Source organism: Oryzias melastigma, linkage group LG16 (genome assembly GCF_002922805.2).
Source record: "Oryzias melastigma strain HK-1 linkage group LG16, ASM292280v2, whole genome shotgun sequence".
Classification (NCBI taxonomy): domain Eukaryota; kingdom Metazoa; phylum Chordata; class Actinopteri; order Beloniformes; family Adrianichthyidae; genus Oryzias; species Oryzias melastigma.
In genome coordinates this window covers 11,373,935-11,398,155 of record NC_050527.1, presented here as the reverse complement: position 1 = coordinate 11,398,155, position 24,221 = coordinate 11,373,935, and the positions used below count along the sequence as shown (strand labels likewise).

At 39.5% G+C, this 24,221-nt stretch overlaps 4 protein-coding genes across 8 annotated transcripts; 3 read left to right on the top strand and 1 right to left on the bottom strand.

Moving 5' to 3' along the window:
- Positions 1-4,662: 4,662 nt before the first annotated feature.
- LOC112143147 lies at positions 4,663-10,096 on the bottom strand. 3 transcript variants are annotated; one of them, XM_024266911.2, is made up of 12 exons: positions 9,962-10,096; positions 8,727-8,793; positions 8,528-8,594; positions 6,691-6,784; positions 6,544-6,604; positions 6,085-6,453; positions 5,964-5,996; positions 5,861-5,878; positions 5,643-5,763; positions 5,378-5,455; positions 4,946-5,024; positions 4,663-4,850 (listed from the first exon to the last, which is right to left on the bottom strand). In XM_024266911.2, exons 5-12 carry the CDS (start codon positions 6,602-6,604, stop codon positions 4,776-4,778), a joined length of 834 nt encoding a protein of 277 aa, XP_024122679.1. In that variant the 5' UTR covers positions 6,691-6,784; positions 8,528-8,594; positions 8,727-8,793; positions 9,962-10,096; the 3' UTR covers positions 4,663-4,775. The 3 variants fall into 3 exon arrangements, with proteins under 3 accessions (XP_024122679.1, XP_036071823.1, XP_024122680.1); XM_036215930.1 differs by having other exon boundaries at positions 6,691-6,732; XM_024266912.2 differs by having other exon boundaries at positions 8,734-8,793.
- On the top strand, positions 9,503-16,212 carry si:dkey-238d18.4 (TBC1 domain family member 15). 3 transcript variants are annotated; one of them, XM_024266909.2, is made up of 10 exons: positions 9,509-10,191; positions 11,765-11,950; positions 12,029-12,147; positions 12,437-12,540; positions 13,780-13,847; positions 13,929-14,075; positions 14,780-14,870; positions 14,956-15,104; positions 15,186-15,327; positions 15,401-16,212. In XM_024266909.2, the coding sequence occupies exons 1-10, from the start codon at positions 9,984-9,986 to the stop codon at positions 15,570-15,572; spliced, it is 1,386 nt and encodes a 461-aa protein (XP_024122677.1). In that variant the 5' UTR covers positions 9,509-9,983; the 3' UTR covers positions 15,573-16,212. The 3 variants fall into 3 exon arrangements, with proteins under 3 accessions (XP_024122676.1, XP_024122678.1, XP_024122677.1); XM_024266908.2 differs by having other exon boundaries at positions 9,503-10,191; positions 14,956-15,327; XM_024266910.2 differs by having other exon boundaries at positions 9,507-9,763; positions 14,956-15,327.
- Positions 16,213-16,359: 147 nt separating this feature from the next.
- On the top strand, positions 16,360-20,250 carry hsc70 (heat shock cognate 70). The gene is made up of 9 exons (XM_024268088.2): positions 16,360-16,501; positions 17,398-17,602; positions 17,697-17,902; positions 18,032-18,184; positions 18,253-18,808; positions 18,894-19,096; positions 19,185-19,383; positions 19,479-19,711; positions 19,874-20,250. Exons 2-9 carry the CDS (start codon positions 17,398-17,400, stop codon positions 20,048-20,050), a joined length of 1,932 nt encoding a protein of 643 aa, XP_024123856.1. The 5' UTR covers positions 16,360-16,501; the 3' UTR covers positions 20,051-20,250.
- A 464-nt stretch (positions 20,251-20,714) lies between these two features.
- LOC112143287 (chymotrypsin-like protease CTRL-1) lies at positions 20,715-22,236 on the top strand. Its single transcript, XM_024267138.2, has 7 exons — positions 20,715-20,790; positions 20,977-21,080; positions 21,171-21,250; positions 21,323-21,404; positions 21,500-21,680; positions 21,779-21,909; positions 21,984-22,236. Exons 1-7 carry the CDS (start codon positions 20,745-20,747, stop codon positions 22,146-22,148), a joined length of 789 nt encoding a protein of 262 aa, XP_024122906.1. The 5' UTR covers positions 20,715-20,744; the 3' UTR covers positions 22,149-22,236.
- The last annotated feature ends 1,985 nt before the right edge of the window (positions 22,237-24,221 follow it).

Genomic DNA, 24,221 nt, shown 5'->3' with positions numbered 1-24,221 from the left:
GTTGTTGTTGTGCTGTCCTTTAACTTTAATAGAACTGTGAAACACAACATGAAGTTCGGTCCTCCCTGCTCACAATAACACAAATATTTGTGTTTTGATTTAAACATACTTCAAAATAAAATTACTTTCCAGGGAAAATTAAAACCTTAAAAACAGCATGATCAGATTAATCCTCAGATCTCCATGTTCTTCACAGAATCTTCCTCTTTATCATTTTCAGAAGCATCACTGGTGAGTCAGAGGTTGCTGGTCGAGGAAGACAAAGGCTTTGAGGTTATCTGATCTGTTTTAGATGTTCTCTCAAGTGTTTATTAGTTTCTAGTGGAGGACGTTCTACATGGAATTATTTTCCTGCAGACTCTAAATTCTTCTTTTCTATTATCAATTTCCAGTCTTTCTCTAATAATCTGTTCGTGTTCTGCTGCAGCTGTGTGCAGCACTAGACCGCTCCACACCAGCACCCGCTTAGCACACCCCTCCCGCCGCATGCACACATAGCGCACTTCCATACCTCGCCATGTGTGCACCTGCAATATTGCTCATCACATTCCCACCTTGCCGCGTGCGCACTTGCGCTCAGTGCACCGCCTTACCCTGCCACATGCACGACCACAAAAACGCTCAAAGCACCCCCACAAATGCCACAAACAGCACATCCCCGGCCTTCTGCGTGCGCTCACGTGCATGTGGCGGGGTAGGGGAAGAGAAAAAAGGAGGAGAAGACTTGAGAGAGATGATAGAAGAGAGCACGCCTCCCGGTAGAAGGGAAAAGATTCTTTTTTTTTTTTTTAAGTATTCATTGTGTGTGGGGTCATGGGTGTTATGGGGAGGGTGTGTGTGTGAAGGGTGGGTTGGGCTTTTATTGTTTATGTTTTGTTTTTAAATGTGAAGCGCTTTGGGTTACTCTTTATAAATAAAGTTTGATTTGATTTGATTTGAAAAAGTCATGAAGCTGCGTGGTCATCCATGACTGTTGTCACAGGAAATTGGCTAAAGTTCCAGGAAAGTTGCGGTGAAGATAAAAAGTTGCAAGGTGCGCAACAAGTCGTGGGGTTTCCTTGATTTTGAGTGAATAGTTGAGATCGCAAAATCTTGAAATCCTGGAGGGTTGGATTCTTGTAACTGCTTTATGTTTCAAACTGCATTTTATCAATAAAATCTTGGTAAGGGTACACTGCATGTACAATTTTCCTCATGGGCACATTAGGTCAGAAATGTGGCTTCATAAAATATCAGATTTGACAAAACATTACACTGACTGGGAAAAATCCTCAGGCACAGCGGAACTTTAGCCGTTAGCTGACTACAGCACAAAAAACCTATAAACAGAAAGCCCCCAGAAGTCAAGCATTTTAAGCAACTTTCACTTTTATGTTTAACTCTATACAGTTGGAACCGCTTAATTAACACAATAGAAAGTACCAGTCATGAGTGTAGTTTTTTTTTTTTTAATTTTCAAAATAATTCTGGGAAATTTGGGTTTTTGCAAAAAAAAAATAATAATAATATTAATACATGGTTCATTGTCTCAACAAAGAGCTACAAGATTATAAAAAAACTGGCAAAAAGCAAATTTTTTTTCCTGGAATGCTGATTTTGGATTGCTGAGGGGAAGTTGCAATTTATATTTATTTATTTATTTATTTGGGGGGGGTTCTAAAATGGTGGTAATTTTCTTAAAAGTGGAAAACCCAAACTAAACTCTGCATACACATGGAGTCAAATTACAAGATATATTTGTGCTCTAATGACTGTGGACAGAGCAGAGACAGCAAAGTGGATGGAGATGGATAGAGTAAAAAAAAGGAGGAGAAGGTCAAAACTAAAACATGTTCAGGCAGTTCAAGTCAAACAGAAGTTCCACCATAACTGATGGTTTCATTTTATATTGAAGAAGAAAAATGAGATCTTAAATTCTCGACATGACTTAAAGGCCTCGTGCAGTGGCAATTTTTTTATTTTTTTATTTAGAAAGTCAATGGAACTTGGAAAACGAATCCGATAAAAATATTCACTTAAAATGATCCAGCGCGATTTTATGGATCATTTTATGGTCGTGCACAGCTTTAAATTTGGGCGATAGGTGGTGATGGGCGGGGGCTGCGCGTGACGTCACTTCAGGGATCCCAGAGTATAAACAACAATGGCGGACGGTTTGAGAAGCGACGTAGACCACGATTTAGTGGATATTTCTTTGGATGAAGGTGATGACCCTTCATCAAACACGGGAATTTTAACGACACAGGGTTCGGAGGGTGTACAGCCCTACCAGTTTGAACCGGAGGTTTCCTCATCTGAGGATACAGGGGCTTCGGATGACGATGGTGAAAGCTCATACAGCGATGACGGGGAGCAAGCGGAAGGCGAAAGGAGGCTGCAGGATTTGTCATGGTTTGTATTTTACACACCACCCGTCGCTACTACCGATTGGATGGTTTAGTGAGGTCCTCGGATCGGCCCCGCCGGGGTCGGCCATGGCCCTGGCGGAGCGCCGAGAAGACGATCAAACTTGACTATCTAGAGGAAGTAAAAGTCGCAACAAGGTTTCCGTAGGTGAACCTGCGGAAGGATCATTACCGGAAAAGGAAAGGCGCCGCCGCTGCCGCGGAGCGTCCTTTGTCGTCCTCCTCCAGGGCTGCCGCGGACGAGGGTCTGCTGCTGCTGCGGCGACGGGTGGGCTCGCTCCCCCGCCGCCCTCTCGGCCTCCCTCACCAGCGCGCAACCAACCCCCGCGCGGGGCGCAGGAGGACCCCGCCGGCCTCACGGCCCCGGGAGGGAGTAAAAACCCTTCGTGCGGGCTCGGCTGCCGGCGCTAGACGACCGTCTGGCGAACCCACAGCGCGCCCCATGCCCGGCCCGGGGTCTTGGAACCACAAACCCCCCTAAGCGCGGCGCGGCGGGCTCACCCTGGCCGTCCGGCGCGAGCCCGCAAGGTGCCCATACACCCCCCGCGTTCCTCCTCCGGAGGGCCGGGAAGGGCTCAAAGCCTCCCCCTGACTGGGGAGCGCCCCTCTCCTTTGAAATGAAGGGAGACCCCCTTCTTCGGCACATTACTGCACCCAAATACCACACACCTATTCACCATTATCCCGTTCGAATCCCCAAATCCACGGCAGTCTAAATTCTATTATGTTAAGTAATTCCATGCCCAGAAAGTCATCACAACACTAGCGGATCTAGCTGTATGTTCCTGTACTGACGTCACACGACCTATGACCTACTTATCGGTTGGCTGCCCAAAATCTGAGCGACCGCGCTATCTTTGAACGCTCGAAGAGAGTGCACCGGGCCGCGGGTGACGAAATAATTTTACGGGGGTTCATTTGTGACATAAATACTAATGTTTTATTGCAGTTTAATAAAAATCACGATTTTGACCGCACGTGGCCTTTAATTAAGTCATGTCACTCAGCTTCAGCGTTTTCAGCATCTTCAGTGTCCAAATTCAGCTTACAGCATTCACACTAGCATTATCACAGGTAATGCTATATATCTAGTTCATAATTATGTCAAAAAGTTATGATTTTAAAGTTTTAAAATTTTAGTTTTATAGTGTTCAATAAATGTTTATCCTGTTCAGCCCGCGACCTCAGGTGTGTTTTTGATTTTGGGCCCCTGTGGAATTGAGTTTGACACCCCTGCTTTAGAGCACACCCACATGAAGAGAGGCCTTTTCCTCTGTGGCACAGCAATATCACCACCGCGAGGAAGGGCTCTGTATACCTCTGCCGTGAGGGTTAGCCCTTAAAAACACATTTCAAATGCCCCTACAATTGGAGGGGTATAGGAGAAGCCGTAGGGGAAGAATTCAGATTTACCCTGAAAGTCAGGCTGCAAGCACTTCACTTGAACAGCACTAACAGGCCCATTTTAAAGTGTGCAGCATTCAGGAGGGTTAAAAAAATTCATAAGATATGCCCGTATCTCTAAGACGTGTTGATATGGGTTTTAACATTTATAGCTCTGCAGTCGCCACCGCCTCAACTGAGGATCAGCGAAACACTTCAGTCTGCTTTCATTCTAAGGGGTTCACTTTGTTCAAAGGTGTGATCCTCTTACAATTAAGTTGTTGCAGTTGTGAAAAGGGACAAGTCCAACAAAGAAGAAGACGAAGAAAAAAGAAACCAAAGCCATTTTTGTTTTAGGATTTTCTGGACAGAATCAGACGATTTGAATCCTTGGCATCAAACCTAAAAAGAAAGTGAATATTTTTTCACTTACAGGAAGCATGTGCAAACATATTGAGAAAGATAAAAAACTTTAAAGAAAAAAAAGCCACAAAAAGAAAAAAAACTTGTCACACTATTTTGGGTGGAGCAGCCCCCTACCCCCCAATTTAGGTTTCATAAATAGCTTCTGCAGAAAACAGAACTTAGACTTCCGTTGTCATAGCAATGTTGCAAAACCTGCAAAACTTCAATAGAATTGTCCGAGTTGTTGATGTAACCAGAGCTGGAGAAGTAACCGGAGAAAAGTGCATTTTGAAATTTGATATTTGGTTTCATTTTCTAAAAACAAGAGGGACTGTAAAGAAAAACTAATCATTCAGTTAAAATTTTCTGCTTACATATGTTAAAATTTCCATAACATATTTTTTTTAGAGGAAGAAATATTAAGTTTTACAACCTGGAAACCTAATCAAAAAGACAGATGTGAGAAAGCTGGAATAAAAGATCAATTTACTCTTCAAACGGGCAACATAACTTTACAAAATACAAAATTCAGATTCCTAAACACAGACAAAAAGGGGCAACAGCATTTGTACAATAGACTTTCTAATCTAAGTGATCCACATTTCCATAAATATTGTCCTTGTGGTCAGAACTCTGGACGACTTCATCTGCTGGTGTCTGCAAAGACCGAAGAGGGGTTACGTTTGGTTATTTTTGTAATAAAATTAAATTCAAATAACATAAGTTGGGCTTGTCGGACCACTGAAACTCACCTGGACATTAATGTAAATGGGATCCTCCACGTCTTTCCCTTCAGACACTTTAATGTCTGATGTTTTGCAAACCGTTTCTCTGAAAACATAAAAGCACATTTGGATTAAAGCTACCTTTAGTGAGTTGATAACAAATCTAAATATTAGGGGATTAAATAAACTATTTTTATCCCACCCACTTTCGGGAAATTATTATTTAATCAATATATTTAACGGATTCAGTGTGTTGTACTGTATGTGTGAGCGCAAATATGTCTTTGGTTTATTCTCTTATCAATTTATGTATTAATATCTCAAATGTATTTGAATTATCTTTGTGATTTTTATGGTTGTTTTTTTGCTGAAAATTGTTTAAAATCAATCAACTGGATTAAAAACTCGCCAAAACATCTGTCTATGGAAAGTCCGAAAGCTATAAATCATGAAACAAACCTCTTGTGTGAGTTCGACAGCGCTCTCCTGAAGTTCACGTAATAGCTTGACTCCTCCCGGGTTACAGATCTACTCGACCTGTGACGATCAGGTAATTTTCACAAGAGATCAGTTAAAATCAAGACATTTTCTTCATGACTGGACTCTGCGTCCCTTTAATGGTGGCTCAGAAAAAGGATCAAATCATTTTCAGGAGTCCCAAAAATTCAAGTGAATGCACTTTTGATCATTTTAACCATCCTCTACCACAGAATTTTGGCTTTACCTTTTGCGTTTCATGAAAATGGCAGCTCCAGTGATGATCATAACAAAAGCAAGTGCAGCCGGTATAATGGCGGCTATATATGTGTTCAAGGTCAAAGCCTCAGCGACTGACTGTGTAGACACTGCAGTCAACAGGAATGAGTTCAACCATTAGTTAAACAAACAGAATAAATGTCTGACTTCAAAATCAAAAAATGACAAGATAAAGATTGTACTTACAGGCAGTGGTGATAATATCTTTGGGAATAAAAAAGAGGCATTTTTCAGTATGTTACTGTTGCTTAATAGAAGGTTTGGTGCATGAAAAACTCAAAACCCATACCTGGTTCATGTGTGGGTTGTAAAACGTATGTCCCTGAAAAAAAGAACATTTATTTCTCTTTTTTGAACACAACAATAGAGACAAATCTTCAAAGCACCTCAAGTTTGACTAAGATTTTCACCTTTTAGAGAAATGATGACACGTTCCTTTTTAAAACTGTACTGGTCACCCTTTGCAATGATGCGCACATACATAGACTGCTCCTTTGTGATGTTCAGGATCTGTAGAGAGCAGTTTCCGCTGTTTTCATTCCCGATCAGCCTTGTTCTTCCTGTAAATTCTGGAAGCACGCAGGTCTGGTTTGGATGAAAAACGAAAGCCGCCTTGTCGTTGTCCGTTTTGGCGCACACACTGGTCCCCGCCGTCTTCCAGTAGACTTTGACATCTGGAGTGTGATGCTTCTCGGGATAGCTGAACAGGCAGTGTATTGTTACGTTGGAGCCCTTCTCCACTGTGATGCTTTTGCTGACATTTAATTTCCAACCCTGATCTGTTTTTAAAGCAAAGAAGAAAAGGCATGATTGAAGTCCACCTTCAGTGTCGAGCTAAAACAAGACCTTTGACTCAGGGTGTCGCTCACCTTGTAAACATGAGGCCAGGGTGAACATCAGACTGAGAGGAATCACATTCAGCTGCAACATCTGGTCCACAACAAATACAAACTTTAAGTTCATCTAAGCTTTCTATTTTTTAGTCTTTTCATGCAAACAAAGGAAGGTTTACTTACATTGAGGCAGACGCAGATGAGGCTTTGCTGCTTTGTCGAGCGCTATTGATAAGAATTAGCTCTTACCACACTTGTGAATATTTCTGGGTGTTTCCTGTTGCACAGCACAGCAGTGACAACACCAGAAGAAAATAGGAAGGAGTTCAAAACTATGAAGTACTGACTGATCACACTATATATTGAATATAAACGTTCAGTTATATGAATAAATGCATAAACATAGGTGTGTCCTGCCTTTTTGTTGTTGCCTAAAACTTTAAAAAATATATTTTTAACATTTTGCCCCCTTTAAGTCTCTCCTGGCTCAGTAGTTCATTTCCCTCAAAATTAAAGGAACTACGGCGTTTCGAGCATGTTTGCACAAAACTTCTTTTCTCAGCCTGGAAACACCAATGATTAAATATTTTCGAAACATGAAAGTGAGTCATCATCAGAAATACTAGCTGTGCACTTATTGGAATTGCTGCTTCTTTTTGAGTAACAAAACTGAAAGAAAGCTTTATTTTTTAGTAGTTTTGTCCACTTATGTACACAATTTTACACTTTTTTTAATATATATGTCAACATGTGACTCTGTGAAAAACAATGTATCCATTAACTGACCAGTTATCATGAATTCTCAATAAAAAATGTCTAACCAAGGAGATTTTGGAGAATTTCTTTTACTTGAACAGTGTTTTGTTTCATTGGCAAAGTCTGCACCAAGCAGTAGGCACTCAAGAAAAACTGAACATCAAGTGTATTTTAGTTGTTTCTAAAAGAGCTACGAAAGAAACTGATTTTAATCTGTTTCGTAAAACCCAAAAAAAATGCGAGAAGTTAGAAAGCTTTCTATTATTATTTTTTTTTTTTATAAAGAAGGTTCTCGGTCTTTGAGAAGATCTGTTGAATAATGAAAAAACAGTTTCTAAAAATTGTTTTTAAAATACTAAAACAATGGCAGTTGCTGATGAGAACTGTTAACCTCACACACACACATAAGTAACGTTAGTGTCAGTCTTAAGAGCAGTGACATATAATCCCCATGTGCATTCTTCTTCTTATGTTGGGCTGCATGGTGGTAAAGTGGTTGGAACAGTCACGTAAAGCTGAGACGGCCCTGATCAAGCTGGTTCTTCTCTGTCTAGGGTTTGCAAGTTGCATGTGTGGGTTAGATAGACAGATTTCTAAAACACTTGTTTTGTTTTTTTTAAAAAAAAAGAAAAAAAAAGCTTAGTGGTGGGCAACGCGGAAAAACACTTGTTTTGTCACTCCACTTCATTTGGCAGCAGCGAAAAGTTCTCTAAGTCCTTTCAAATTTTCCAGAACTTATTTGGCTTTTAAGTATTTTATGGCTCATTATTTGTATGTTTTTACTTTGTCAATCAATCATTTAGTCAAATTGTAGACACAGCATTTGCTTCCCTGTTATGTCTGTATTTTATTGTTGCTGCTTTTAATCTAACATGTCTAATGACTTTTTATTGCTTTACTTAATGTTTATATACGGCTTTTATGTCAATCTTGTGTTCAACAGCATGTTGATGAAAAGCGCTCTAAACGCTGCTCAAAAGACTAAAGAGAACACAATGAAAACACTTCCTACACCTGAACGAATGAAATGTTATTTTTAAATGCTTTACTCTTTACATAGTTGCATGTGCTGACAACACAACCACACAAACATTACTAATGGAAATGAAATTCTGTATAATCACATAGAGGTGTGGGTGTGAACTTCAAAATGAAAGTGGAAAAACACACTACAGGCTGATTCAACTTTGATGTAATGTTTTTAAAAAAAAGTCAAAATGAGTCTCAGTAGTGGGTGTGGCCTCCACATGCCCATATGACTTACCTGCAATGCCTGAGGATTCTTCTGATGAGGTGGTAGATGGACTCCTGGAGGATATCATTAATGTTTGCTGAAAATATATAAGAATTCTTTCAGAGAATGATTAATAAGAACTCTATCATCATATTAAAACTTTATCTCTAAAGTACTTTGGGCCTTCGAGGAAGGTAGAAAAAGCGCTACACAAGTATATGCCATTTACCATTTACCATGGCATCTCCAGTCTCTGTCAGATCTCTCACAAGTGCTCATTGTGAACCTGCTTTCATCTGTGAAGATAAAAAAAGGGGAAATTGATTGTCAGTCTGTGTTGCTTCCGAATTAGACAATTTGATTACACAGAAGTGTGAATGGCTTGGAGTAACGCTGAATTGTTTCAGCATTCCCTTTATTTTTTGAGCAGTGTAAATAAAGTGATTGATTGATAGTAATGACCTACTGTGTTATAGCAAAAAATAAAATATGGAAGAGGATTCCAAACACTGGCATTTAAATGACACCTTCCAAGTGCAAAGGCTTTTCATAGTGAGCTTAAACCCAGCACTGACAGTCTTCATTTTTGTCCCTGTTCTCCAGGCTAAAGAGAAGGGAGACTTGCCAGCATCTGTGATAACATAAGTGCTTCCAAAAAGAGCAGCTAGCATTTTTGATGAAGAACTATTAATGCTGAATATATTTAGGGCTTAGGGATGCTCCTCTTCAGATAAAATGCATCTCTGTGTTTTAGCACAACAAAGCAAGACCAGCCTACTGTTTAGCCGGACTTTACCCTGGAAGAATCCAGGTGCTAGCCTTACCCTGCAGCCCAGATCTTTCCCTTACAGAACATACTTACAAAAGATAATCACAGTATCTGGAAATCTACTTGCAAAAAAATTAAGTTTTGAAGAACCAGAGCTGCCCCTGTCCCACTACTTTACATGCATGATTATTGTTTTTTTGTGCTGTTCTGGCTATCATAACAGCTCATTTGTGAATATGCTTTTACTTCTTATTTATTTAATAAATAGCTTCTCTAGAAACAGGGTTACATACAGTGTGCATCCTAAAAGCATTAAAAAAAAAACGTTTGGAAACATTTGTGAGAAACTGATGTTATACTGTTCACAACCACTAGAGGGAGGTACTGAGAAAGTTTTCATCAGTGCTGAACTTTGGAACTACAATCCGGGTTTAACAAATGTGGGTCAAACTGGATAGTTCTAAAGTTGCAGTCATATGACTTCCAGCTGGTTGGATGTGAGTTCAAAAGAAAAAAAAATAGAAGAAGAGAAATGCTTTCAGGCGCTAAATCAAAAGTTTCGAGGCGCATGACTGCGTTGAACCCGCTGGTCTGTGGTTGTTTTTGCACACGGAGAGATGGGAGGTCTTTGGAAGAGGCTCCTCTGCTTTGGACGGAATAAAATGTGGAGCGGCTGATTTCCCCCTTTTCCTCACCTGCTTGAGGAGGAGTTTTCGCATGGAAGACCTGAATGGCGGCGGAACAGAGCGCCAGGCTGCGGGGCGAGGAGAGACGCCGCAGGCGGGACCGCACGCTCGCGGTCGGAGGAGAGTGGCGGCGGTCTGCTGTCCCGCTCTGTCCGCCGCGCGCCTCGTCATACCTGGAGTGATGGACGCGGGAGGGAGGGTGGACGAGTCCAGACTGAGGATGCACATCTTCAAAAACGGTCCAACAGATCCGAGTTGTTTAATAAACCTCAACTGTTTCCAGTACTAACCGCATGCGTTTAAAAAAATTTACAATTTAATCTTCCACTAATAAAATTCTTTGAAATGTATACCTATAGGTCATAGTTCAAATATTAAGTAATCTACTAACACTTGTTTTGCAATATAATCTCTAATCCAGTGGATTAAGCAGATCACTGTTTCTTTCTGTTTTCATTCTGCATGGTCACAAAGCAGCTGCTGCTGAAGCCAGAATTTCCCACATTGTTAACTTCCTAAATGCATTTAATGCCGTATAATTTAAAGGATGCAAGCTAATTTAAAGTCCTTGTTTACAGGCTTTGTTTAATCCTCTCCAACATTTTACTTTTTGTATCACTAAAATAGTTCCTGTTTACTTCAGATAAAAGCTGCACACAGCAAAAACAGCTAGGCTACCTTAAAACTAGTCAAAAATTCTTAAACATTTGAAAAAAAAAATCTGCAAGTGGGACATAAATTTGTCTTATTTTAAGAATAAAATTCTTGTCACTAGAACATCTCAAATTATTTTGCCATTGGAAAACTTTTTTTTGATGAGATTATTTTTGAAAATGAGACGATTCTTTTGAAAGAAAGGTCTTTTTACTTTCTTAAGATTGAGTTTTTGCAGTGTAAGGTTATCTGCACCAGGCGATGTGTTTGTTTTCTATAGTCCAAACCAAACATTAGCTTCTATGCTCCACAGATCTGGAACAGAGATGATCCAGAAAGCCTTAGATCAGCTGAAACATATGTAAATCCAGGTTAAAGACCCACCTGTTGTCAGTTGTTATTCAAAAGCTTACATCCAGACTGTTTAAATAATAAATAATGTAAATTCTGCTCTTTTAACGTTTTTTTAAATCTTATTTTAATGATCACTTTTAATATTTCCTTTGAATGTTAATGTTTTATGTAAAGAACTTTGAATTGTCTCTGTGCTGTACAAGTCAACTTGCCTACAGCATTAAAGATGATTTCATTGAGATGCTGTTCACATGCATCAGTTCACTCTGACCATGGGATCCCCACGGACCACAGCTAAAGTCAAGTGATGATTTTGTCTCTTGACTTCATCTGGATCACAGTCATCCCTTTCTTCCAGAAAGTCAAAACATTTCCCCGCGTCAGATTCCCTGGGGTGAAGAGCTCCAGCGTGACTTCATTGATCAAACAACAGGCACCATTTACGGAACAGCTGAACAAAATTGTTAAATTTTATGATTTGGTAATGCAATAGGTAGCGTTTTGGTAAAGAAAAAGTGTGTTTAAAATGTTTTGAGTAAAATGTCAATGGTGGGGAGTGTTTGGTCACATGTCCGTGAACAGGAATGTAAAAACCCACTCATGGTTTTTGAGGTTTGATGACCTTTACGCACATTCCACTGGATCTTTTTTTCTCCCCACTAAGCAAAAGAATCAAAGAATCCTCTGAAAGTTTATTAAATAAAATGTTTGAACAGAAGCTCGTCTTTCTGGAAAAGCTCTTCTCGTCTTCGTGTTGGCTCAGCTCTCAGAATCACTAACATTTTTATGATGAATCTTTTTTAGGTGGGGTTTCTCCATCGGATCGTGGCCTGGTGTGGCGTTTCCTGTTTGGAATGTACCCGTGCGGCTCCACGGCTTTGGAGCGCTCTCTGCTGCAGGAGCAGTTGTTCGTACGTTACCGGGTCATGAAGAGGAAGTGGCAAAGTTTCCTGCCCTCAGCAAAGAAAATTAGCCTCAATGGCACAGATGGTAAAAGTCACAATGTTTCTATTTCTTTTCTTCTCCTTCCTTTTAAAAAAAAATAACGTTTATTTTGGTTTGATCCAGCTGAGTTGATCAAAGCTGTCAGGTACTTTGAGGAGAGGGAGGCTCAGGCACAGCAGGAGAGCCAGGTCCAGTCAGAGGAGGTCCAGGAGAGACTTTCTTTTTTGGAGCTTCAAGCGCAGGTCAGACCAGACTGTACAAGTTTGGATATTAATAAGCCAAAATTATTGTGCACAGACCATTTTCAATGCATTTTAAAAAATAAAATAATAAATCACAGTTACTCTAGTTTAATCTAGTCCTTGCATATCACGTTCAAACGTGACTTCTTATTGTCTCAATCCTTGTCAAATTCACACTTCAGGTTCACTGTGTGTCTTTTCTGAGGAAATCATAAAGAGATACTTCTTTTCATAAGACTACGTTAAGTTTTCATTGGTCTGCCTGTAAAACGTTTTGTCCGATTGACAGTTTTTGTTTGGAGCGGTCTCGTTTCACCGTGAGGAGCTGCAGGAAGCCATTAGGATCATCGACAAAGATGTTCCCAGAACCAACAGAGATCTAAGCTACTACCAGTGAGTCTTTGCAACCACAACTCATTATGAGTGCACTTTCACCCTGTGTCAGATGATTCAAGGTAAAATAATGAAAAAATGGCATTTTATAATATTTCTGTTCTGTTCTCACATCACAAAGGATTGGTTTGCAAGTTGTCCCTGTGTCTATTTGCTCTTCTCTAACTATTACGCAACGTTCTTAAAGATGTTTTTATGTTAGTTGAAGAATCTTTTGCCCTCTGTGTTCTTGTACGTCTAACTAGAGACTGTCCTTTACCCAAAGACTGCTGAGATATGCTTCAAAAAGCTCTGGCACAATATTTAAGACCGAACTTCCTAATTTAAAAAAGATTGCAGCAAAGAAATAGTTTGAAGTAAAAAAAATAAATAAATAAAATTTAAAAAAAAAAAAAAAGGAAAAAAGCTGCAGCAGTTAGTCCCAGTGTCAAAACCAACTTTGTCATCTTTACTGGATTCCAAAACCATGAAAACTTTTCATTAAAATCTTAGATTCAAATGTTTTTATTAAATAAGAAATGCAATATTTTTATACTTCTGATTTTTTTTGTATGTTTTGATGACAATTTCTTAAATAAAACACACAATACATTTACTGTATGTTAGCTTCTTTGTTTTCCAAAATGTACATCTATGAAGATTTAAAATATTTGCTAATTTTAGGGAAATCTTTCTTTGAACATAATAAATCGCTGTGGTTAAATATTTTTAATAATCTGCCCTTTCGATATTGATGCAAGTATTAAAAAAACTTATATATTTTTAATTTGTAATACATTCCTATTATTTTCTTTCAAATGGCTTTAATGTCATGTGTAACATTGGTATGAGAATTAATGCGATTTTCTTCTGCTTTTTCAAGTACTTTCTATTAATTGATGTGATTTTCCCCCTCATATTTCCTCACTCTTTTTTTGTTTAAAGGCAATATGTTTATTTGAAGCAGTTTTCTCAAAATTTTATGTCTTTTGTGTTTAACTCTTCAGAAACATAGAGTCAAAACTGTATCTAGTTTTTGTTCATTTGGATGTTCGCATTAGAACTCTTGTGCAAATTGATCTGTTCCTTCAGTATCCTGGGATTTTGTAATATAAATACTTGAAAAGAACCAACTATGGTCATGATTTTGTTAGACCTCCTTGTATCAACTCTTTCTACTTTGGTCACAAGGATCCTTGTCTTTAATAAGAGCCAAATATTTTCAGTAATTTTCTAAACACTGATCATTCCCCTGTGCAGGAATGAAGGCTTAGGAAATCTGCTGGTTCTGAGAGATATCCTCATCACCTACGCAGCGTTTCATCCAGGTAAACAGAATCTCTCACTTTAAATCAAACACCAGTAGTTGCTGTTTGTCCTGAAGTTTGTCTTCAATTTTTATTCTCCAGAGGTCAGTTATGCGCAGGGGATGAACGACCTGTGCAGCCGCTTCCTTGAAGTTCTGGACTGTGAGGTTGACACCTTCTGGAGCTTTTCCTGCTACATGGAGAAGTTTTCCAAAGATTTCCAGGCTGACGGTCTGCACAGGAAAATTGGTAAGAGACAAACGCAGGTTTATTTCATGCACCTGGGCAGATGTTTGTGGGCTAAATTTAAGGAGCGTTTTATTTTGTAAAGAATTTTGAAAAGATTATTAAAGTCAATTTATTAAGTAGAATAAATTATTTAAAAAGAAAGAAATTAACAAAAAAATGTTTTGAATTTAAAATATGTATTCAAATTATATGAAATTATATTTTTATTCTTCCTTTTTATTTTACAGCTTTTTCACCTTAAAAGCAACAACTGCTGCTGTCCACAATCTGACTTGTTCTCTGTAAATCAGAACATTTATTCACTCATTCACACTTTCCAAAAATGATTTTCAACACACTGAACACACTTGTTCCTCCCTACCCCACTCAATTTCCTAGACCGTCTCAAGTTGATGGTAGCACATTTCTTCAGTTTTTTGACAAAGTTCTTGGATGTTGGAGCAAACATCCCTCCTTTAAGTCAGTGTTCCAGCCTCCCAGGGTTCTCAATATTTATCATCATGGTCCAACTTATCTCTAGTAACTGTGTGAGGTGTTCATTGTCTACTAAAGAAGATCAAGGCCTTTTCTTGCCCACTAGTATTTTTCTAAAAGTATTTCAAAGTATTGGTGTGACTGTTGTTAAACTCATAAAGTCAGAATCTGTACCCAGTTTTTTCAAAGCGTGCTCCTATCACTCTCATCTGGCATTGAACTACTTTCAGAGCTTGAGGCAGCCCTGCTGAAGGAATTGGACCCTCCCCTGTATGCTCATTTGACCAAAGACAACATGGAGAGCTTCACTTTCTGCCACAGGTAGGTCTTTAAAACCATCCTAAACGTCATTTTCTTTATAGACTCAATAACATTTTGGTCTCCATGCGTCTGTTGCTCCTCTGAGGTGGCTTCTGCTCGGTTTCCAAAGAGAGTTTGAGCACAGTGATGCTCTGCGCTTGTTTGAGATCTTGAGTTGTGACCACCTGGAGCTCATCTCACAGCAGGTGGACCGGGCGCGTTATCGTGAGAGGCTAGCACAAGAAAACACAGCAGGTGAAGCTCGGGGCAGAGGTGCACCTGTGACGTTTCTGACAACTCACACACTCACACGTCTTCTCCCTGGGATGTTTGCAGAGGACAGTCCAGAGTCGGAGCTCCAGACGTTCAACACAGACTTCACCTTTGAGCTGTTCGTCTGTGCAGCCATTCTGCTGGACAACAGAGAGTCTCTGCTGCAGTGCAGGGATGACGTCCAGCTCATCCAGTTTACCAGCAGGTTTGTCCGTACGCACTTTGAGGCACATTCATGCATCCGCTTGGACTGATAAAAACAGTGCATTTCTGTGCAGTCTACACGGAAAACTGGACCTGAACAGCACGCTGCAGAAAGCGGAACGCCACTTCTATAACTACTGCAAGAGTTGTTCCTGGGATTATATGAACGGACGCTGCAGAGCGAACACAAACACACAGGAAGACTTCATCGATCACCTCCGTAGCTTATTCATTTTAAAGCGTTAGCTTAAAGGGTCAACACACTGTCAATGTATAGTTTTATTTCTAAGGGAAGCATTTATATTTATAGTGGCTGCTCTTGTTAATAATTATTAATTCATGTTTAGGATCCTCATGATGTTGTCGTTTGTTTTCACTGTACAGTATTTATTTTATAAATGAAGAGAAAAAGAAAATAAAAAAAACTTTCTTTGCTTTCTTGATCATTTCATATTTTCTGTCACGTGGCTCAAAAAAAGTCTCTCGTGAGATTATGCAACACGGAACTGTTTGTAGGTGTAGTGTGTTGTAGCAGGTGGTGTAATCAACACACTGCAGTTTTATTTAAGGCCTGAAGAGCCAATGCAACAAGAATAGCTGAACTTTAGCTGGGCCTGAAATGGAGATGAAACTCATGGAGAATTTTCAGTAAAAAAAAAGAATAAAGCTGCTAAAATAATAAAAAAATAACTAGATAGGTATAGTAACACCCTTATTTAGTCTCTTGTTAAAAAAATATATATTTTTTGTATGTAATACTCTTGAAAAGTTGCAAGTCAAATAGGGTTTTGGAAGATTTTTTTTTTTTTTTAAGTCAAGGAAAAGTAGTTCAAAGTACATGTTAAAAACAAAGCCATTCACATATGTATTCATTTGGCTGTCTGGGAAGATTCGAGAACTAGAATACCAAATGTTCATCCAAGTAAAGTGATCAGTAAGCAGAAATGAGGGTCTAGAACTTTCCTCTCTAGAGTCATCTGACACCTGCTTGGCTCCTGCCTGCACAGAACTCTATATACGCGGTTGGCAGATACTCTCTGTCTTTCAGTCTGCTCACCAGGAGAAGGGAAGGAGTGCAGAGGAGGAGTTCACACAGCCGTGCTGAGTGTTGGGCAAAAGCCAACCGTGACTTTAACTCAGTAAAATCTCACGTCTCGAGGCTCTAACTGAACAAGGTAACCTGCAAAAGCAACACGTGGTGCATTCTGGCCTGGCTGCGTATCATGTCTTGCTCAGTTCGTTAAAAGTTCTCTACAGATGGAGTGAATTAGACAAAATTTGTCATTATGTCCTTGCAGGTTTGCATGTGACACTTACTAACTGCGACTTCTAAACCCAAACCTAAAATGCTTATTTAAGTAAGTCCAGTAGCAGAAATCTGTTGAACTGATAGAGTGTAGCTTAACCAAACAGCATGTCAGCATTTTCCTGCTCTGAGTTACACAACTGCATGGAAATGAACATTCAAAAACGTGTTCTGGTTGTAGCCGTTGTTTGAAAATTGATATTTTAAAAAACCCAATTCAGTTCATAAATCACTTTTTAAAAACTACCTTAGAATCATAATAGATTGGAGATGCTTTCTGAATTTAGTTTGTCCCTCCCACATCTTAATAACAGCTTTACTCCCCAAAAATCTGCCTTTACATAAGGCTTTTGAAATATGTGTTAACTCTTTAATCGTCTCAGTTCATTTTATGAGAAGAAGTGAGCATGTCATGTTGAGTTGTTTGTAAGTGATGTGCAATATTCTAGCCAATTTTCTCCAGTGGCATTCAATTTTCCTGAACAATAGGTTCTAGTCACCCTGAAAAACAGAAATACTGCAAGAACATTACCTGGATGAATGAGAATCTGTATAAAAACATGAAGTAATGTTTAATTGTTGAAAAAGGTGGTCTAAAAACTCATAAGAGAGAGAAAGAAGGTACGATTACAGTTAATACTATAATGAACATGTGCTTGAAATATAATCTAAAAACTTCAATTTGACTGATAACATGAATGAAATATAAATGCATAAGTTGGAATGAAAATGAAATGTTGCAACAACTTTTTTTTTTTGACATAGATGTCTAAAGGTCCAGCAGTAGGAATTGATCTGGGAACCACATATTCCTGTGTGGGAATCTTTCAACATGGCAAAGTGGAGATCATTGCTAATGACCAAGGAAACAGAACCACACCCAGTTATGTGGCCTTTACTGACACAGAGAGACTCATCGGAGACGCTGCCAAGAATCAGGTGGCCATGAACCCTTCTAACACCGTGTTTGGTAATTATTAAGTGATTTTTAGCCACACTTTCATTCTCTATTATTCAGTGTGTCATTGGGTGTCCCTTTTATTTTCCTGTTAAATTTACCCAAGATGCCAAGCGCCTGATTGGCCGCAAGTTTGATGACGCTGTGGTTCAGTCTGACATGAAGCACTGGCCTTTCAAGGTTGTGAACGACTCCTCCAAACCCAAGATGGAAGTTGAATATAAGGGGGAGATTAAGACCTTCTTCCCTGAGGAGATTTCCTCCATGGTTCTCACCAAAATGAAGGAGATCTCCGAGGCTTACCTGGGCAAGGTAAATAACCAATAAAACACCAGAAAACCGACCCAGGACACTTCTAACCCTTAGTCAAACTCTAACAACTACATCTGGATGTCTTCTGGGCCTCAAACCTGACCATTAACCAATATTGTCTTTTTCCAGCCTGTGACCAATGCAGTTATCACTGTTCCAGCTTACTTCAATGACTCTCAGCGTCAGGCTACTAAAGATGCAGGAACCATCGCTGGACTGAATGTTCTCCGGATTATCAACGAACCCACAGCTGCAGCCATTGCTTACGGCCTGGACAAAAAGGTGAAGACCTAACTTACTGCTAAAATGTCATCCATATGCTGTTATGCTCAATTTCTTGTGCATCTTAGGTTGGTGGCGAGCGTAACGTCCTCATCTTCGATCTCGGAGGGGGCACTTTTGATGTGTCAATCCTGACAATTGAGGACGGCATCTTTGAGGTCAAGGCCACAGCCGGTGACACCCACCTGGGCGGCGAGGACTTTGACAACCGCATGGTCAACCACTTCATCACGGAGTTCAAGCGCAAGTTCAAGAAGGAAATCACCAACAATAAGCGAGCCGTGCGGCGCCTGCGTACAGCATGCGAGCGCGCCAAGCGCACGCTCTCCAGCAGCACCCAGGCCAGTATTGAGATTGACTCCCTCTATGAGGGCACAGACTTCTACACCTCCATCACCAGGGCGCGCTTCGAGGAGCTCAACGCAGACTTGTTCCGAGGTACCCTTGAGCCAGTGGAGAAAGCCCTGAGGGACGCCAAGATGGACAAGAGCCAGATCCATGACATTGTGCTTGTGGGTGGTTCCACTCGCATTCCCAAGATTCAGAAACTCCTGCAGGACTTTTTTAATGGCCGAGACTTAAATAAAAGCATTAACCCTGATGAGGCTGTGGCCTACGGTGCAGGTAGGTTGCTTTTATTTTTAAATACAATTGAAGAAAAGTCCTCTAGGAACTATAATGTTTTTCTCTGTCTGGGAACCCTTCACAGCCGTGCAGGCAGCCATCTTGGCTGGGGATAAATCTGAGAATGTCCAGGACTTGCTCCTGCTGGACGTCACCCCTCTGTCGCTGGGAATCGAGACAGCTGGAGGAGTGATGACTGTCCTTATCAAAAGGAACACCACTATTCCCACGAAACAAACCCAGACCTTTACCACCTACTCAGACAACCAGCCTGGCGTACTCATTCAGGTCAAACAGATAACAGATAAAGTTCACACCAATACTCAGAATGTCAAGAATGGTTGCTGATGGATCCAGATGTGTTTCTGATAAACAGGTTTATGAAGGGGAAAGAGCTATGACCAAGGACAACAACATCTTGGGCAAGTTTGAACTGACTGGTATTCCACCTGCTCCCAGAGGAGTCCCGCAGATTGAGGTAACCTTTGACATCGACGCCAACGGCATCCTCAACGTGTCAGCAGTGGACAAAAGCACTGGAAAGGAAAACAAGATCACCATCACCAATGACAAAGGTATTACCAATGTTTTAAGCTAACGTTGCATGAAAACCAAGGAAACATTCCACGTTATTATCCTCATCCATTCTTTGCATTCCATTTGTCCACAGGACGACTGAGCAAGGAGGACATTGAGCGCATGGTGCAGGAGGCAGAGCAGTTCAGAGCTGAGGATGAGAGTCAGAGAGACAAGATCACAGCCAAAAACTCCTTGGAGTCTCTGGCTTTCAACATGAAAAGCACGGTGGAAGATGAGAAACTTCAAGACAAAATCAGTCCCGAAGACAAAAAGACCATTGTGGACAAGTGCAATGAGATCATCGCCTGGCTGGACAAGAACCAGGTAAAACTATTAACTATCAATCTTTATAGCCTGATTCTGTAAGCACGGTTTCACTGAAACTAAACAACATTAAGCAATTTCCCACTTCTCTTTTCTTCTTTACCTCATAAACCTTCAGGCCTTGATTTTCAGTGAGGTTTTTTCTTCCTTCTCTGTTCATAGACGGCAGAGAAAGATGAGTACGAACACCAGCAGAAGGAACTGGAGAAGGTGTGCAACCCAATCATTTCTAAGCTGTACCAGGGTGGTATGCCTGGAGGAATGCCAGGAGCGGCGCCAGGGGGGTTCCCTGGTGGAGCTGGAGCCTCCTCTGGCCCAACTATTGAGGAGGTCGACTGAAACAACTTCCATTAAATTCAGATGAAGGCTCAACTTTGCCGGAATTATTGCAGTAATGTGGCATGATAACAACAGGTGTAACTTGTTGCAAAAAAAGTGCATAAAAAACTTAATTTTGCTCAAAGCATTTTAAGGATTCTTACCAACATGCAAATTATGTTATGATGTTTCATTGATGCAATAAAAGCTTGCAATGTTCATCACGTCTCACTGGTTATTATGATGTAAGATAAAAGCATCATGTTTATGCATAAACATGAAGACCTACATTTCATTTCTTTAAACATGAATGTCCCACTAAAGACAAGTAAAGGTAGGAATTTTTATGTTTTGGCTTTTAAAAAGAATTTTTTTCAGCAAATTGGCCGCTATCAAAATATTAGAAATGCATTTTTAATGAAGCAGTTTTATTGTATGGAGTGTTCAATGCAAACATCCACACTCTAATGTAGATTTGTGATTACATTTTGAATTAATTGCCTAATTAAATGAATGTATTTTACTCCTAAATCAACCAATTTAAGTGTAGGCATAAATTGTTTTAGAACTTTTCAACCAGATGGTGTCTTCCCATGTTGGGACAGCTGAGTGTTGGCCGTGGGGGGAGTGAATTGAGATATGAGGGTCAAACCTATACGATAAAAGCTCATGTCCCACACAGCCGATACACACAGAAAACGCCGCAGACTCAGTGATGTTCTTGCTCATAAGCTGCTTGGCTCTTGTGGCCTCTACACTGGGTGAGTGAGGAGTCCTAATTTAAGCTATGGCAGAGAAGACATGGTGGTAGTTTTGATTTAAGACGGTTTTGGCTTCAGATATTCCTCAGATCAACAGATAAAAGATTGCTATCATAATAAAAGATGGCTTTTAGACAGTTTATAATGTATCCAAATGAAAATATAACCTTTACTTGCACACTTCAGGGTGTGGAGTGCCCAGTATTAAGCCACAAGTGAGTGGCTACAACAAGATCGTGAATGGGGAGAACGCTGTGTCTGGGTCGTGGCCCTGGCAGGTCTCACTCCAGGTTGGTAGTTCTCTTTCTGTCCCATGTGTGGCTTTGCTGTGAAAACACAACACCAAAATGACAAGGTTTAAATGGGCTTGTATCTTTAAGGATAGCAGAGGTTTTCACTTCTGTGGAGGATCCCTGATCAGTCAATACTGGGTGGTCACTGCTGCTCACTGCCGTGTGTCGTGAGTATTCTGAGCAACAAACCATAACAGGAGCTGCAGGTGATCAACTTGGGTGTTTTTTGTTTTTTCCAGTCCAACGAGTCATTATGTGATTCTGGGAGAGCACGATCGTCAGTACAACAGTGAGCCGATCCAGGTCAAGAACATTGCTCGGGTACGGAACGACTTTGTTAAGCTTCAATGAATGGAACTGATTCCAAAATAAATAATCATTTCAGTTTGACTTATTGTTCCCGATTCTCTGTGTAGGCCATCACTCACTCCTCCTACAACGCCAACAACTTCAACAATGACATCACACTGCTGAAGCTGTCCTCGCCGGCACAGCTGACGACCCGTGTTTCTCCGGTTTGCCTGGCCTCCTCCAGCTTGAGCATCCCCTCTGGGACCAAGTGTGTCACCACCGGTTGGGGCAAGACTGGACAAACTTGTAAATGAGCAAAAAATATTTTTTTTATTTAAACTTGCAGCTTATTTTGGGAAAAACACTACAGCAGAATGCATCTTACCTGTTTTTTTTTCTGTCAGCATCCCCTCGTTACCTCCAGCAGACTGCCCTGCCTCTGATGAGCCCTGATCAGTGCAAATCTTACTGGGGTTACAACAGAATCACTGATGCTATGATCTGCGCTGGAGCCTCTGGAGTCTCCTCTTGTCAGGTAACAGTTCCCCACTCTAAAGTTATGCTCCTGTTATAACGATTGAATCAAACCAATCAACAATCCCCTTTCAGGGTGACTCTGGTGGACCTCTGGTCTGTGAGGCTTCTGGGGGTGTGTGGACCCAGGTGGGTATTGTATCATGGGGAACCTCTAACTGCAACGTGTACGCCCCCGCCGTCTACGCCCGTGTGTCCTACCTCCGCAACTGGATCGACCAGACTGTTGCTTACAACTAAAGGGGTTACCCAAAAAACACTGTCATTTTATGCTAAATAAAACTGAATAAACCAGATGTATTGAGTCAGTGCAACTGACCTCACTCTATGCTGCTGTTTGGTCAATCTTTATTTAATAGAATTAATGCATTTAAATCTTGAGGTGATTCATGCTGTTTTCACACAGTTCATGTAGTGACTCACATACACGTCTTACATAATCACATTCATATTTTACTAGGACTTATTTAACAGAAAAACATTGATCATTTTTGTACTTGAAACGTTTTTATGCTTGTGCCACAATAAGGGCTGAGAAAGGGAATTAAAAAAAAAATCTTAAATGTATTTTGATTAAAAAAATAAGTAAATGGACAAACTACTTGACTTAATTAACTAGAAATATTTTTTAGTATAAAAATGACTTTCTATAACTTTATGGTGTGAGTGTCTGTTTTATATTTTTTCACAATTAAGAATCAGAATCTTTAAAAAAAAATCTTACATAGTGCTCTCTTCAGCTGCATTCCTTTTTGAGTGCACTTACATTACATTTACACTAAGCATAAAGCTTGATTCGTCACAATAATAGATGTAAACACAATAAAAGGCTTTAATAGTAAACTGCAGTAACAACTGTTCATTATTATCCTTATGTAGGTGGATTTTGATATTTTTGTGGTAATTTCTAAAGTGGTAACAATGAAAAGATTGAGCTTGATAAAAACTCGAGTCAACTTTTGCTGACTAACAAGCTCTTATTATAGTGTCATAAACATTACTTTATAGTCAAACTTTAGTCTGAATCCACAAATGTTATATATATATATATATATATATATATATATATATCCATCTCAATAGCATAATGTGAATAACAGAGAAGTTGTTGTTTTACATTCATTAATTATAAAGTTGCTGCTACTTTTCATAAAATATTTTCTGCTTAGAAGCTGCTCTGCTTTATGGCAGCTGCAAAATAAGATTACAAAAAAGGGCATAAGTGAGAAACAAACTTGGATAAGGACAAACACGGAAAGAGCCAGCAGCCAGAAATGTGCAGCCAGGATAAATGAAACATAAAATTAAATGGACTTAGTGTTCATTTGCAGCAAACCTTAAATTATTGTTTCATGTAAACTTGTGAAAATCCTCTATAAACATCCATGATTTGCTTTTCTCTAGTCATGTAATCATGTTTTTTTTCTTGTCTGAATGTTAATTAACGGATTTTCTGAAAAATGACATGCTTTTATTGATTCATTTGAATTTGTTTATATATGCATGAGTGCTGCTCTTAACTTAATAAAATGAAGCTACACAAAACAGTGCAAGTCACAGAATCCCATTGAAAAGAGTTTTTTTTTTAAGAAAGTAAAAAAAAAAAAAACAAAAGTGAATCTTTAGATTTGTGAATAAATGTTTGCTTTTGGAAGAAGTTTCAAGTTCTTTGATGAGTTTGCATCGTCTGGCCACAGTTCAGTGCTGTGCTGCCTCTTACTGGAGCACTGGAGCATAATTTCTATTTGGTACTTTTTGCTCCTTTATTTTTTTTAGACTTCTCAGAACAAAAAAGGTTAGACTGATCCTACAAAAATTATCTGAAGCAAACATTATTTAAGTTAAATGGAGCCATAAAAGTATAACAGCCAACAATTTTTGTACAAGAAAACATTTTTTCCCCCAAGTTCCCACTTCTACACCCAGTCATGCATCTGAGTAAACTAATGCATGACTGTTTTGATTGAAGAAGGTTTTGGCTTCTTAAGCAAACATATAAATTAATGTTAAAACAATGTGTTTATTTTATTTCCAAATGTAACTGTATGACAATAATGTACAGTGAATCTCCTATTTTGTTGCTTTTTAATATAATATATACAATATATACAATTTTTTGTTTAAAGAAAATGTCACACAAAAAACATAACTTTTTCATGCCTGCTTATCCATAACTCCCATTCTATTGTTTATTTGCCCCTCTTAAAGATGTTTTCAATGAAAGGTTAATATTGTTATCTGTTTCAATACAAAATCAACAAAGTTGAGCCAAATTAAATCTTGAATAAAGTCAAAACAAAATGTACATAGAAT